Below are 16214 nucleotides of genomic sequence, written 5' to 3'. Positions count from 1 at the left end.
TTACCACCGTGGGCAGCTCATAGTGTGGGTCTCATACACATCTCCCTCGATGCATTTTCTATCACATTTCGTGATAGTCCCTTTGTGAAGGGGTCCGCCGAGTTTCTAGACGTATGGATATAATCCAACGCTATAACTCCGGAGTTTCTCATTTTCCTAACAGTTTTCGGTCTCCTCTTCACATGCCTTGATGACTTCATATTATCCTTAGAACTCGTTTACTTTGACGATCACGAGTTTGATTATCACGGTTCATAGGAATAGCGGGTATTGGTTTCTCAACCACAGGTAAGTCCATCAAAAGCTCACGAAGCCACTGCGCTTCAACGGTGGTTGTGTCTAATGCCGTAAGTTACGCTTCCATAGTTGACCTCGTAATGATGGTCTGCGCTTGCAAGACTTCCGAGAAACGAGCGCCACCTCCAAGTGTAAACAAATAACCACTTGTGGCCTTAGTATCATCGAGCATCGGATATCCAATTTGCATCACTATAACCCTCAAGTACCCTTGGATACCCGAGTATAGTGAATGCCATAACTCGCGATGCCTTTCAAATAGCGCAAAACTCTCTCAAGAGCATGCCAATGAACATCTCCGGGTCTAGACACAAAACGGCTGAGTTTACTTACGACAAAGGAGATGTCGGGCCTCGTGGCGCGGCTAAATACATAAGCGAGCCAATGATCTGCGAATATCGCAATTGATCTCTAGCAATTCTTTTATTCTTTCGAATTATCACACTAGGATCATAAGGCGTTGGAGAAGATTTGCGGTCGCTATACCCGAAGCGACTCGGGATCTTTTCCACATAGTGGGACTGAAGCAATGTAATCCCACCATCGTCATCCTTCAACAGCTTGATGTTTAAGATCACATCAGCTACTCCCAAGTCCTTCATCTCAAAACAATGAGATAGGAACTCCTTGACCTCCTTAATCACAGTAAGGTTGGTCCCAAATATCAATATGTCATCGACATATAGACAAAGAATAACTCCCTCGCCCCCACCATGGCGATAGTATACACACTTGTCGACTTCGTTTACAACAAAGCCTTCGGCGGTTAAAGTTCTTTCAAACTTCTCATACCACTTGCTTAGGTGCTTGCTTAAGCCCATACAAAGACTTCGATAATTTACACACCTTTCCTTCTTGACCATCTACTACAAATCCATCGAGTTGCTCCATATAAATTTCCTCTTCAAGCTCTCCATTTAGGAAAGCGAGTCTTAACATCCATTTGATGAACGAGAAGACCATGTGAGGCAGCCAAGGATAGTAGCACTCGAATGGTGGTCAATCCGGCAACGAGTGAGTATGTATCAAAGAAATCTTCACCTTCTTTACGGGTATAACCCTTGGCCACAAGACGTGCCTTGTACTTTTCAATAGTACCATCAGGTCTAAGCTTTTTCTTGAACACCCATTTACATCCTACAGGTTTGCACCCATAAGGACGATCAGTAACCTCCCACGTTCCATTAGCTAAGATGGAATCCATCTCTCTACGGATAGCTTCCTTCCAGTAGTCAGCATCCTGAGATGCATAGGCTTCTGAAATAGAAGTGGGAGTATCATCCACGAGGTACACAATGAAATCATGTCCAAAGGACTTTGCAGTCCTCTGTCTCTTGCTCCTTACGGGAGCTTCATTGTCATCCTCCACGGGATTATCAAAGTGTTCTATAGCCATGGTAGGTTCGGGAAATAATTCCTGAGTAGATGAACTGGGCATCTCTCGAATTGATGAGCTAGACGTTTCTTTCATAGGAAAGATGTCCTCAAAGAAAGTCGCATCATTCGACTCCATAATTGTACCAACATGCATGTCGGATACCTCAAATTTTACTATCAAAAATCTGTAGCCAACGCTATGAAATGCATATCCCAGAAGAACACAATCCACGGTTTTTGGTCCAAGCTTGCGCTTCTTGAGTAGTGGCACATTTACTTTTGCCATACAGCCCCAAGTTCGTAGGTAAGAGAGTTTCAACCTTTTCCTTTCCCATTCCTCAAACGGGGTAATGGTTTTGTTCTTTGTGGGGACACGGTTTAGAACATGACATGCAGTCAATATCGCCTCCCCCACCATGCCTTGGATAGACCCGATGTATCTAACATGGCGTTAACCAAATCGGTTAGAGTACGGTTCTTTCTTTCGGCCACCCCATTTGACTGAGGTGAGTAGGGAGGCGTCCTCTCATGGATAATACCATGTTCCGCACAAAAAGAATCAAACTCGTTGGAAAAATACTCTCCACCACGGTCAGACCTTAGCCGCTTGATCTTTCGATCAAGTTGGTTTTCTGCTTCAGCTTTAAAGATTTTGAAGTAATTAAGAGCTTCATCTTTAGATTTCAGGAGGTACACATAACAATATCGAGTAGAGTCATCAATTAAAGTCATGAAGTATCTTTTCCCTCCTTTTGTCAATTCACCATTCATTTCACAAAGATCCGAATGTATAAGCTCCAGTGGTGCCAAGTCTCTTGCCTCCGCGAGTCTTGTGAGACTTACGTGGTTGCTTAGCTTGCACACATACTTGGCACTTGGATTTCTTGACAATAGCAAATTTCGGAATTATATTCATATTCGCTAGCCGCGTCATGCACCCAAAATTAATATGACAAAGTCGTGAATGCCAAATATCGGACTCACTATCATTGCAAACATGATTAATAATTTGAGTACATAAGCCTGACAGAGATAAGCGGAACAATCCTCCGCTCACATAACCTTTTCCAACAAATTGTCCACACTTGGAAATTACAACTTTAATGGACTCAAAAACCAACTTAAAACCATCTCGACATAAAAGCGATCCACTAACGAGATTCTTATTAATTGATGGAACGTGCTGCACATTTTTCAGCTGGATGGTCTTTCCTGAAGTAAACTTCAGATCCACCGTACCAACACCACGAACAGAAGCACGTGAGCCGTTTCCCATCAACACGGAGCAAGTCCTTGCGACACGATAAGAAGAAAACATAGAGACATCGGAACATACATGTGTATTGGCTCCGGTGTCTATCCACCACTCGGGAGAGTTACATGCCGAAAGGACGAGTAGGAGAAATACCGTACCCAACGTCCTTCATCTCGGTATCAACACCAATAACAACATTTGCGGACTTGCCGCTGTTCCCACGCCGATCATGGCGTTACGGGCAATCGGGAGCCCAATGTCCGGGAGCGCCACAAACATGGCAGTTCCCTTTCTTCTTATAAGGAGTCTTCCTCTTGAAGTTGGTTGAGTTAGAGGCTTTGTTCTTCTCGTCAAACTTGCCTTTTCCATTGTTCTTATTCTTAGACTTGTGAGATTGGAAGTTTTTCTTCTGTACCACATTGGCACTAGAACCTCCCTCAAAACTACAAGCGCGTGTGTCCTTTGCTCTCGCCTTCTCTTCCACATGAAGCGAGCCAATGAGATCCGAAACGGAAAACTCTTGTCTCTTATGTTTCAGAGAAGTAGCAAAGTTCCTCCACGAGGGAGGAAGCTTGGCAATAATGCCACCGGCCACAAATTTTTCCGGTAAGGTACACTTAAAATGCTCGAGTTCTTTGGCAAGGGACTGAATCTCATGAGCCTGCTCAACCACGGAGCGCTCATCGGTCATCCCTGTAGTCATAGTATTGCTCCATGACATACAATTCGGTGCCGGCGTCCGAGACCCCAAATTTGGCCTCGAGCGCATCCCACGCATCTTTACCATGGTCGAAAGCCATGTACGGGTCAACAATGTTGTCCCCAAGAATGCTGAACAAGGCCGCCTTGAACATGGCGTCGACCTTCTCAAACTTTTCCCGCTCCTCTGCAGAGAGAGGCCCCTCGGAGTCTAGCATCTCGTGGCTCTAAAACAGCCTAGGTTTGTAAACCATAGAACTGCCTTTGTGCGCCACCTCTTGTAATGCATACCATCAAAGAGGGGAGGTCGAGTAGCGGCAGCAACGCTGCTTGAATTGATTTGCCTAAAATCAGGTTTTTTGATTGTTGAATATATAAGCAAATATCCAGATGAAATAATCCGTACAAGTAATTGATAAATCATGACTATGAAATTAATCGTGTAGACTAGTAAGGTAGATGAACAGATCACATGTAAACAAGACAAACCGATCGCATCTACCACAGAAACTAGAAGAAAAAACTCTAACAGAAACTGAAAGAGAAACGACAAGATCACATACTTCGCAGCAGTGTCGTTGTTGCCCATGTTGAGGTTGTCGAAGAAGTCGCTGAGGTCCGGGAAGAAGTTGTCGGTGTGGAGGAACTCGTCGTCCGATGACGACGTCGTGATGCCAGTAGTCGCGCCGGAGCGCTCCCCAAAAATCTGATTGCCCCTCACCCGTACGGAGTTCACGAGAGGCGGGGTTCCGGAGGCCTCTCGTCCCGGCAGTCGGTGCACGCCGACGGACGGGATGAGGAAGACGAAGGCGGCGGCGCATGAACTGGAAACAGGTAGTCGCATATGCGTCTGATACAGACTAGGGTTGGCGTCCGCGCTTATATAGTGCGGTTCGGGGAGGTCGTGGGGCGCAGCCCACGTCCGAGTCGGCACAGCCACGATCCAGAAAAACCGGAAGGCAAAACGGCTGAGTAACGCGTCCGTTAATGACTCGTAATTGATTACACAATTAATTTCCCAAACAGCAAAAAGATAAGCTCGGCTCGGCGAGATTCCCGCAACCCGCGGCGCGTCGTGACGTGTTGTGACGAGGCGAGGCGAGGCGGGCGGCGGAGGAGGAGGAGGAGTGTGCGAGGGCTCTCTCTCTTCTCACTCACTTACTAGGACTAGAACAGCCCATCTTACATACCACTCCAACTCTCTCCCAACTAACAATGTGGGACTAAACTTTAGCCCCCACTAGTGTTGTCACTGATTATTGGAGTGGGCCATGTGAGTTTCAAAATTTGATAATGGGCCACGGGCCAAAGGCCAAATGCCCAAAATTCCAGGAGTTAGTACAGTCAAGAAAGGACAACAAGATACTCAATAGGCACATTTCATTTCCTTTTACCTGGGAAGCGTGCGGTCTGTGTCCTCCTACTCGTGTGGGTGAGCCTGAAACGGCCTAAACTGGGCCATCACATGGTGCTACAAATTATATTCAACCGCCCAATTGCATATCAATGGGCACCGCATAAGTATAAAGGATTCTTCATGCAAGGACTTCGGGTTCAATGCGTCGAAGGATGTAGCAAAATGGTGTCTTTCACCATATGGTTGCCAGTCCACCTTCAACATAGCACAACAACATCGATGTGGAGTTTCTAAATAGAGCATGCAAGTGAGTGATGTAATCGCAATGTTTACCTGCTCAGGGGTAAGCGTGCCTAACTCGTTGGTGTACTGCTTGTACATGAGATCGACGTCGTTCTGTCATCTTCGATGCCACGTCCCACCTGTAAGCCCAAGTAGGGTAGTTTGGGTCGGGGAGAGGCGAACAAACCCTCTCCATGTTCTATGCTTGGTCGGGCAAGGCCAAGGTCACTCATCCTATACCTAACAGGAGTGTAGAGCCGATGTGAGAAGCACTACAATCCATACATAGTGTCGATGCGAGGAGCGCTACATGACCGCATGTGGACCCCGACCTAGCCCCGTAACACCACGCTAGCAGGAGGCGTGGCACATGTCGGTGCTACACTAACTAGCTTAGCACCTTTGCCAGCGACGCTACACAAAAGGTTAAGTCCGGTGAGGTACTTTCAGCCAGAGTTCATTTCATGAAGACGGTGGCGCCATAGTTTAGAGGAATGGTAAGGACGGTGGAGGATCGGCGGGAAATTGGAGAGGGTGGGATGGCGAGGAGCTTCAATAGCACGCCTGCCACAGGCGAGGAGACCGCAGTTCAGCCGGTGCCGATCGTACAAGAGGTGGTGGTGGTACGCGACAACACTTCTCTTCCTCACCTCCGGCGGTGCTGCTTCATCAGTTCATCTCTTCCCTTTCCCAGCTCTTCTCCAACGCTGTCCCAACAGCAGCTACAGTAACTGTCCGAATGTAACCCGTGGCCACAGGTGACCGTAAACTAGCAGCGCCCCATGTATAGAAAAAAAAACTACATGTGTCCAGATTGCTAGATGAACCAAACAAGTTTCAGTTTTACATTAAGTGTACCGAAACACTATTTTTTCACCTTTACTCGATCATTTTGCTTTCTTGATAAAAGCAAGAAAACCTGAGCGAGTACGAGAGAATTTCATTACATAGGTACCACTACTTTTGTGTGCACTGCGACGGCATAAAAACTAATATTCTAGTTTATCAAAAAGCAAATCGATAACCAATGAAAAGAAAGGCATAGAGACATAAATAACTATAGGTGCATGACATGACGATACCATATTCGAATACACACTAGGAAATAACATAACAAATACTTGGGTTAAAAATAAAAACTTGCAACTTTAGTGTTCAACACTACGACAAAACTTGCGACTTCTTTGACAAGGCGAAATACTACGGGTGCACACAGCTTAGTCATCGAACAGGCTGAAGCCCATCTCCTCATCAGACTCCTCCGCAGGCTCTTCCTTCTTCTCCTCCTCCTTGGGGGCAGCAGCAGCACCACCTGAGGCAGCAGCGGCAGCTGGGGCAGCAACTGCAAACTTGCTGGGGTCCTGCAAAGGAAAGTATGGCAATAAACACAACTGAAAATAAGCATGTATTTTAAAGATAAAAAAAATCTGATGCAATGATAAATGGAAACTGGGTGCAGGGAAATTAGAGTTGGGTAAAGACTCATTACTGTAAAAGCATACTGCGCAAGTAGGAATGTTCAAGTACAATCTACCAAATAACAATGCTAAACCTTTAGAACTTACTGATACAATATAGCAATGAAAAGAGGCTCAAACAATTTTGCACGAAGACCAAAAAACTAATGCTCTTGAAGATGGTGTGTCAGTTCAGTAAACACAATGCATTCATCTAAATGAACCTAAGCGTTCAAAGCAAGCTAAACATTTGACATCAGAAAATCTTCTAGAAATGATTGAGATGTCAGGGGGTTACCTTGAGGTACTCCTTGATCTTATCAGCATGTGGGTATGAGTAATCAGTCTCCACAGCAATAGCAAGGACATTCTTGTAGGCATTGAGGAACATGTGGGGAGCGGCAGCCATGGTGGGGTATGAGATCGCCAGGGACAGTGAGGCAACCATAGAGACACCAGACGCAAACTTGTCCATCAGGTCCTCCTCAGTCAGGTCAAGAACCTCAGGGCTGAAGACCGACCCACTGTCATACACGTTGTTGATAACCAGCCCATATGAGAACGGGCGGATACCCAGCTTGGCGAGCAGGGCAGACTCGGATGAGCCCACCTTGTCACCCTTCTTAATCAGCTCCACGGGGGTGATAATTTCCACAGTACCCTTGTTAATCTTGGTGGGGATGTTAAGCACCTAAGAGAAGACAGCAGAGGTTAGAACTTATGATAAGAGTGAGTACAAAGGGAGGTTCGAATGGACGGTAAATACTCAAATGTTCACCTGGAAGAAGGATGTCTGGGAGGGGTCCAGACCAGTGTTGCCTGGGGGAACAACCACATCAACTGGAGCAACCAGCCCAACACGAGCAGGAGCACCAACCTGTAACACAACAACAACAAGATCAGGATGACTGCCTCTCACGAAATATTCAGCTACTACCCACGGTCTAGAAAATTACTGCATCAGCACAAAATATCCCAGACGAAATATATAAAAATTACACTGTACAAAGAACGTATCAACATGTACTTGACTTCAGACAGATATAAACTAACAAATCACATGTCACTGCAGACTGTGTTACCCTAACAGAACTTTTCATGTTTATGATACAGTTACAAAACAACAGGTCCAAAACAAAACTATTACACTTCAATGGAAGAATCCATAGATACTGCTGGCAAGCATTTCATGGATATTAAAACTGAAGAACCTATGCCGAGCATACATGGCTCATCATTTGAGTGCAAATTCACTACTAACAACATCCAGATATTCGTCCACGCAAATAACAATACAATCAACTTTTAGTTCATGATTCTCTATAAACCTTAGAAACATGGCATACATGTTTATACGTACATTAGATTCCAATACTGGGCCAGAAATGGTTGAAGTCACTCCGGACTTACCCAAAATGGAACTACAGTTCATGCGATTTTCTATTTATGTCCTGAAGAACACTACCGCACTTAACCGAAAACGTAACTAGTTAAACAGTAAGTAAGCCAGTGCAAATTTTACCTTGTACTTGGCGACCTCCTCACGGACCTCCTTGAGGTCACCCTTGGTGAAGATGAGGCCAACGTTACCCTGCAACCGGGGACACATCCATTTCAGCACAGAAATCGCATCGCCGGAAGAACGCAAATACATACACACAAATCGAGCCAAATCCGGAGGAGGTGGCGCTTACGATGAGGAGGTTGCCGAGCTCGAGGTAGTCCTTGTTGCCGGTCTTCTCGGCGTGGACCTTGATGCAGCGGCGGATGAGGGTGTTCTTGCCCATGAGGACGATGGAGTCGCCGCGGAGGCCCTTGCGGATCTCCTGCAGCTGCTTGGAGCCGACATTGTCGGCGGCGGCGATGAGCACCTTGCTGTACTCGTCCAGCAGCGAGCAGAGCTTCTTGTCGTACGCGATCTTCTTCTCGGCCTTGGTCCTCTTGATCGCCATCGCTGCTACGACGAGATCGACGGGAGAGCTAACCTAATCTGTGGTGGAGAGGCGAGATAGAGGAGGAGGACCAGGCTCGCAAGAAGAGCAAGGCGGACGGCTGGCGGCGGCGGCGTCGCTTTAACCTAGGGTTTCAGGTCCAGGAGTTGGGATATTTATAGCGTAGTGTGGTGTGCGCTAGGGTTGCTGTGCCGGGGATGGGCCTAATGGGCTGGAGTGCACTTAACTTGGGCTTACAGAGTGGGCCATTTGGCTGATAAAATTTTACTGTACCTGCTCGTCCAGTGCTACTAGCTTTTTTTAGTTGTACAACGCCATGCCCAGTGCGCTTAATTTGAGATTCTCCAGTTTGATAGTAATAATATACTGCTCGTGAAATTCCATAGATTAAACTACATGGCGTTTAGATATTGATGTAGTCTACTACAAATATATTTTTTCTATTCCAATAACTATGTTTCTGTTTGACTAATAATCACAATCATATCTTTTTTTTTTAAGCAACCGGCAGGAGCTCTGCCTATTCATTAAGAAGAGGGAAACTTGACCAGTTTATAAGGGAAACTGGCCGAAAACAGATACAAACACAACACCGTGTCCGGTTTATAAGGAAAACCAGACAAGACAAACCACACACGGCACAGTTTTCTGGGAAAACCGGCAAAAACCCGCACACCTGGCCACACGACGGCAACAGCGAGCGCCGCGACTGCCCGGTCCACGTCCCTGGAAAGGAAGTCAGAGCCGAGAGATCCACAATCATATCTTTCATGCTCCTAGTAAATACGTTTGACTGCACACTTCCTAGTAATCATTTATCTTCTTTATCTGAGTTCTCCCGTCTGCTTTTCCCATAGCAATTGTGACATCTTCTCTCAGGCGGTGGTGAAGGGCCGTCAGGTCTTCATGAGTGGTGCTTGGATATGCTCCGTGTGACGAGTGTGGGCGTGACCCCATGAGGTTCATGTTTTTTTTTTTGATAAAACCCATGAGGTTCATGTTGTTCTTTCTGTTAATCAACTAGACACTTTCTTCTTAATTAATGCATAAGGGAAAAAATTTGCCTTTGTTATCTTTCATACTCCTGGTAAATACGTTTGACTGCACACTTCCTAGTTATCATTTATTTATCTTCTTCATCTGCATGTTCGAGGGTCCCATCTTCTTGTCCCATAGCAATTGCGGTGTCTTCTCTCAGGCGATGGTGAATGGCCGTCTGGTCTTCAAGATGCTCCTTGTGGCGAGTGTGGGCGTGGCCCCACGGGGTTCGTGTTGTTACATGGTTTTCGTCTGGTTATTCGCTAATTAAATTGGCACTTTCTTCTTAATTTAATAAATAAGCCAAAGCTCTTGCCTTCGTTTAAAAAGTCTGCAAGAAAACTAGTGTCAACTCTTCATGGTGGATAATCAGGGTAACAAAACCGAAGAACTCATCAGTCGCTTACCCTGCTGATGGATCTGAGCAGAACGAGACATCATGCAACACACAAGAGGTGAAACAATAACGAGGCATGAAAAACAGTTGTCATCATGGCTAATGCACTCGCAATATATTGTACTTGTCGGCTGTCAAAAACTTATAATCAGGTGTCTTTCAGTCCATCCATTCACAGGTGGTGGTATGTAAAAAGCATCTAACAAGTAACAGGTTCACAGGCAAAAAAGCAACTCATTTCTGAAGTGATCAGGTTCGACAGACGATGGAGCTAGGCCTCTATGGACAGGTTTTTCTTGGGTCTGCTGAGCTTCAGCCGTGGTGTGGCATCAGCCTTCACCACAGCCAGCTTTTCGTCGTCGCTCGCCGCTGTTGTCGTCGTTGCGGGAGCAGCATCCTTGGTGCTGCAGATCTGCGGCTTCGTGCCACCAAGACCGAGGAAGAACAGCCTGCTCTTCCCGACACTTTTGCTGCGGCCCAGCCTCGCTATCTCCTCTCTCATGGTGGAGCACTCCTTCTCCAGCTCGGCCACCCGCTGCTTCATGCCGTCCATGCCATCACGCAGGGCCTGGTTCTCCCTGGCACCTAGGGGCCAGCCGACGCCATGATGTTGTTCACTAGAGATTGGCAGGCCAAGCTGCCTCGAGCCACCCTCGAGGTTCTCGGAGATCATGAGGCACTCGGCGATGGAGCTCCGAAGCTGGAGCTGCTCAAAGAAGAGTACCTGCACGATGACACGCAGAGGGAGACGCTCATTCTGAGCTGCGTGGGTGCAAGCCTCCAGGGAGAGTTTCTGGCAGTCCATCACATGGCAAAGTTCTTCCTTCTCTGACTCCGGGAGATGGGGATGCGCCTATGTACAGGAGACAAAACAAAACATGAACATTAGCAAAGTGAACATAAGATGCCACATCAAAATTACTAGCAACCTGCCGCTTGCAGTTGCATGGAAAATTTATTCATGGGAGGTAACAGAAAGAACAATAAGCCTAAGCAACTCTTCGTGCAACCTAAATAATGTTTCCAAAACTATTTGGTTATTTCACCATTTAACCGGGGAAGGGTTTTGGAACTACGAACATTACATCTATTCACCAATCCTTCCAAATATAACTAGACAAGAAGTTAAAAAGATAGGACGTACTTCAGCTAAAAGTGCCTCATTCTTGTGTTCATGGAAACAAGGAGCTGAAGTACAAAAGTATTACCTTCAGATAGATGTCAACAGCACGATAAAGTCCATCATCTATTGGCCGAGCATAATCTGGTATGGCAGCAGCCAAAGACTTAAACTTTGGCAACTTTAGGTTGGCATCTGGCGCAACTTCAGCTAGGTAGCCATCAATCAACTTAGCAACCATAGTTACCGGCATTAGAGATGGAGAAGCTAATAGTTGCCCATCGTCGCCAAGGCCAGGGGAAGCTCCACCAGTTTCTTGATCCATTGCCAAGAAGTGTCCAAGAATCCTATGGACGCAATCCACATCATAGAGCGCTTCATCAACTTCAGACATGTTTGTTATCAGAAGATCTTCCAGAGTGGCCTTGTCAAGCTGCAAACCTATCCGTCGCTCCAAGTTAGATACACAGGAGGAGCTGGCTTTAAGAATGATCGCTGTGCGCAAAAGGCCAAACAACAGCTTGCAAGATGTAACATCCCTTTGAAAAGGCAACAGTCTATCAATCTCCTCAAGAAGATACTTCTGCTCCTCTTCAGAAGGCATGGCTGTTAAAGTTGTCGCTGAAAGGCAGCTGCTGACATCACCAATGCTTTTACGCCGATTTAGACCAGGTAAACGCCTCTTGGCATAATGGTTAAGGGATCCAACGATAATGTCCTGATTGATGCCTCGGTATTCCATGGCTGAGATTACCTTCTTGTACAATGGAAGACTTAAGCACGAAACATCATCATACCACCAATCTGAACTGCAATTTATTGGCCTTGCTCCAGTGCTAATACCATTCCACAAGAAGCTCCCTCCAGGACTCTGTGTGGGACCACCATACTGCAAGACTGGCCAACCAAATACATCCGGATCAGTACATGATTTCGTTGCAACCGAGTCGATGCACCTCTTTACAACTTGCAATTTTTCAGCAAGATCAATGACACCATCGCAAGTATGAAGTGCCTTGATTGAATCTTTCCAGCTTTTGAGGACTGTTTGGGTAAGGAAGTTCTCAGTCTGTGCAATCAAGTTTCCCTCGGCAATGTCTTCAGTCATCTCGAGATACTCAGCAGCGCAGCGAAGGTGCACAACATTGGAGGAAGTCAATTCAAACTTCACACCATAGCAGAACCTAGCAGCTAGTTCAAAAGCCTTTGCTCCACCAGGAATATCAGATAGGTCGATGACACAGCTATCTTCTCCCTTCTCAATTTTCTCTCTAATGAGACGTTCCAAAAGGCCACTCTTTGATAATAGAGGAAACTGCAAAACAGAAATGAATTGTTACGAAGTGATTTCTTCCTTTGTCCTTCGCAGATATGTACGTCTATTTTTTTTGTCTCTAAATCATAGTATGTACATATCACTCCCAAGAATCAGGGATAAACGTTGCATAATGCTAACAAAATAATATGTGAACCGCAGGAAGCTTTGTTAGTGATTTGTTTACCTTGTGGAGATGAAAAGATGGTTCCCCAACTACCACAGTAATATCACTAGGAAGACCAGTTGTGCAATACCTACATAACAAACATACTTCCATTAATAATTTTTTATTCGAACAATTTAGTTCGAGTAAGATGATATGCTTACACAACTAGAACTGTAGAAGATGGAAGTACACAAATATAAGTACAGAAACTATTTCAGCAAAACCACATGAAATAATCTTCAGATGGTTTTAGTTTCTTGTACACAAAGGTGGAGAGCTTGAATGAGCTGAATTTAGTCCCGCCATCTCTTTTAAAGTTCAACATGATCTCAATCTTGATTTAGTAAGTGTGCCACACCCAAGTGAGGTGTACAAAGCCACCACACTTTCAAGACTCAGAGGCTCGATATGGGTCCCTTTTCTTTTCAACTATTTGAACATCTAACTCTCTTACATGTACAAAAAAGAAGTTCCTGACAAAAATGTTATGCTTTGGTTCTTTTTGAGGTCATGTAGGGAGTGCAGCTAACGGAAATCCACTTTGGCTCGCAGGACCAGATGCTCCCATTGTGGAAAACCACATTTCAAAATATCAAAAAATCTCAGGTGTACATTTATATATTCTATGCCCGCATATAAAATTTCACGGAAAAAATACATGGTTTGCGACCTGTGTGAAAAAGAAAACTTTCAGTGCCTCAAAATGGCTTTTCACGAGACATTTTTGTACTTTTTTTCCTACAACACTACATATGTTTTTTCTTCAAAAAATGTTTCAGGACAGACAAAAGGCACAAACATGTACATTTCTCAAAAAAAAAACATTTTTTCGAGAGTACGCCATAATTTTATGGATGGCAAAAGACAATTACAAGAGGACTACCACTCGCTGCGAACAATAAGCGTAGTACAAACCCCACACCCAGGCTAGTCCGAAGACAGCCACCACGACATTACAACTAGAACACAAAAGGGCCTGACGGCCTGTCCTAAACTCAGCAACATAGCCACGTCTAGACCGACAATGGTCACCTCAGTTCCAACTGAACTCCCCTTATCAATATCCACGCTTGAGGCCTAAAGGAGACAACAAGTAGATGTTTTAACCATTTTAAAATGTGTTTTCCGTAATGGGAGTATCTGCTCCTGTGAGCCAAAACGGTGCCTCTGTGCAGCCAATCTTAATGCACTACATAACCTAGCTGCATATCAACATGCCACATTAGCCCTAACTGGCTTCGTTAAGATGGAAACAGTTAGTAAGAAAAGGCTGATGTGTCATCACAGTCAGCTCCAGCCTCCAGGACACATTTAACTTGCTTGACTTCCTCGACTAAATTTGTTCAGCGTGCACACAGAACAAAAAAAAATGTTTGACTTATATAGAATAAAAGAGATTGCATAAGAGATTAGCTATAAGCCTTCTAACTGTACCAAAAAAAAAAAAAAAAAAAAAAAAAAACCTTTGCAGCAGTGTATTTACACACTCCAGGACCAGTATGTCTGACAGAGTACTGCTTGCAGTGATTGTGATGAGAGGACATAATTTGGAGAAATAAATATGATCTATTTAGTGTTGAGCATGTGCAAAACCAGCAAGTACCAACGTACGGCCCGAAAGTCAGGTAAAACAATATTTCACATAGAAGGGGGGAATAATAAATCCTGGACAGGCATCCTGCACTGTGAACACTCTATTTACCAACCAACGCTTCCATCTCAAAAGTCCCAAAAATGGTACTATGAAGAGGTTAGGTTCCGTTTTTCCACAAAAAGATGAGGTCCTCTAACACAGTACTATGAGCATAGAATGCATCGACTTGACAATCTTAGCCGAATGGTATTAACAGGCTGTACATGGATAACTGGCGGTCATGAGCCCTTCCAGAAAGGCGTGTCAGCTTAAAAACAAAAATGGTTGTAGTTTTCATAGCTGGCCTGGCATCCGTGTTTTGATTATAGCCCTCCATCCAGAAGGAGTTGGTTACCATATTATAATCAGCGCCCCAGATGAAGCCAAGAGGAAGAGGTTTGGCCATGGGCGCTTCTACATATGGCACCTATCCAATTATTTTCCACTTAATGAAATAACTTATGGCACATTTCCTATCCTGTTGTGATAATTATATGGCAGCAAATAAAGCAAGTAATCAAAACGATGCAGAAATTGGATGGTGAAGCAACTCTTAGATCTTAAGATTATCGGTGCTAGCATAACAAACAGCGTAACTGTGCAGATTAGACATGGCAGAGCAACATGTTTGGGGAAACAGAGAAAGGGAGAGAGGGAGGAGCTGTTCGTACCAGTCTTGGCCCTGCTTCCTGAACACATCGGCCCTTGATCCCAGCTTCAGACAGGCCATGTCAGAAGTCCCGATTCCCAGCGGAGGCCACACGGCATCAACGGGCCAGCCGGTGAGGTTCCTTGGGATCAAAGGCAGAAAGATTCCAGCTTCTCCGACAACCCTAGACCCAAATCCTCGAGAAAGTAACGAAGACGATCCTCCAGGCAGGCGCTACGATTTGGGAATCGAAGAGCATCCGGATTACGCGGAACGCCGACACGAGGTTGAGCATCTACCGCTGATCCACAACCCTCCCCAGAATTCCTCGAAACAAAAGCAACCCCTCTGGAAACGTAAAGAACGGACCTTTTGAAGAATCCTGGTACCTAGACCCACCCACCGAATTACTCCTCAACGCAAGAACACTCCCTTGGATTCTCCCGCGCAAGATCCCGACTCCGTCAAGGAAAAGTCGATAGGCAGCGCTGCCGCCGGTGAGTGAGGAGGACTGGGGGAGTAGGGGGGACTGGGAGGAGGTTTCTGGGTTTGTTTATGGGGGCAGACCCAGGGTGGGGGACTAGGAATGTTGTGGCAGGGCAGAGGGATCCAAGAACATTCTTTTCCTTGGCTGGCTCGCAGTCGCAGCGGTGTACTAGTACTACTCGCGTGGTGGGCTTCACAATTTCCTATAGAGAAAAAAAAAGGACAGAATGGAAGGAGAGGAGGAGGAAGACAGTCAGGCTGTGGGCCCAGAGGCTAGAGCCAGCACGCACCAGGCCCACAATCCACTTTGGCTGCACCCTCCTCTTTGACTTTTTCTCATGCTCTTGATTTTGGTTCTCGGTCACTCTCTATAAGACCATTCCCAATGGGCCAACCTAAATCGGTGATTCAAATGGTTTGTTTCTGTTTCATTAGGTCAGCTCGCGGATAGAATGCGTCTCGCGGTACCGCCAGCTCAGACAGCACGCCCAGCGGCGCCACCCATTCAAGCATTTTGAAAATCTGGCCAGTTGGCCACTCCATTTCAAATTAAAACACAAAAACATAGCAATATATAAACATAATATGTGGTAAACATGTGTCATTGCCATCCAGGCAGCGCCAACTAGTGGCAAGTTTCTCCTAAATGTGTAAAGTGAGATAATATTTTACAATTTATACAAAAAGTGGCAAGCTTCACCCAAAAAGTGGATACTTTAACCCAAATGGCA

General features: G+C 45.5%; 2 protein-coding genes across 2 annotated transcripts; both read right to left on the bottom strand.

The window, feature by feature from the left end:
* Positions 1 to 6411: 6411 nt before the first annotated feature.
* On the bottom strand, positions 6412 to 8788 carry LOC124667917 (60S acidic ribosomal protein P0). Its single transcript, XM_047205147.1, has 5 exons — positions 8419 to 8788; positions 8247 to 8315; positions 7503 to 7601; positions 7023 to 7415; positions 6412 to 6628 (listed from the first exon to the last, which is right to left on the bottom strand). Exons 1-5 carry the CDS (start codon positions 8674 to 8676, stop codon positions 6485 to 6487), a joined length of 963 nt encoding a protein of 320 aa, XP_047061103.1. The 5' UTR covers positions 8677 to 8788; the 3' UTR covers positions 6412 to 6484.
* Positions 8789 to 10182: 1394 nt separating this feature from the next.
* On the bottom strand, positions 10183 to 15673 carry LOC124667916 (BTB/POZ domain-containing protein At1g30440-like). The gene is made up of 4 exons (XM_047205146.1): positions 15020 to 15673; positions 12734 to 12803; positions 11320 to 12546; positions 10183 to 10964 (listed from the first exon to the last, which is right to left on the bottom strand). The coding sequence occupies exons 1-4, from the start codon at positions 15076 to 15078 to the stop codon at positions 10383 to 10385; spliced, it is 1938 nt and encodes a 645-aa protein (XP_047061102.1). The 5' UTR covers positions 15079 to 15673; the 3' UTR covers positions 10183 to 10382.
* Positions 15674 to 16214: the final 541 nt, after the last annotated feature.

The sequence above is a fragment of the Lolium rigidum genome, chromosome 6 (assembly GCF_022539505.1).
Source record: "Lolium rigidum isolate FL_2022 chromosome 6, APGP_CSIRO_Lrig_0.1, whole genome shotgun sequence".
Lineage (NCBI taxonomy): Eukaryota > Viridiplantae > Streptophyta > Magnoliopsida > Poales > Poaceae > Lolium > Lolium rigidum.
This window is presented reverse-complemented; position numbering and strand designations above follow the sequence as displayed.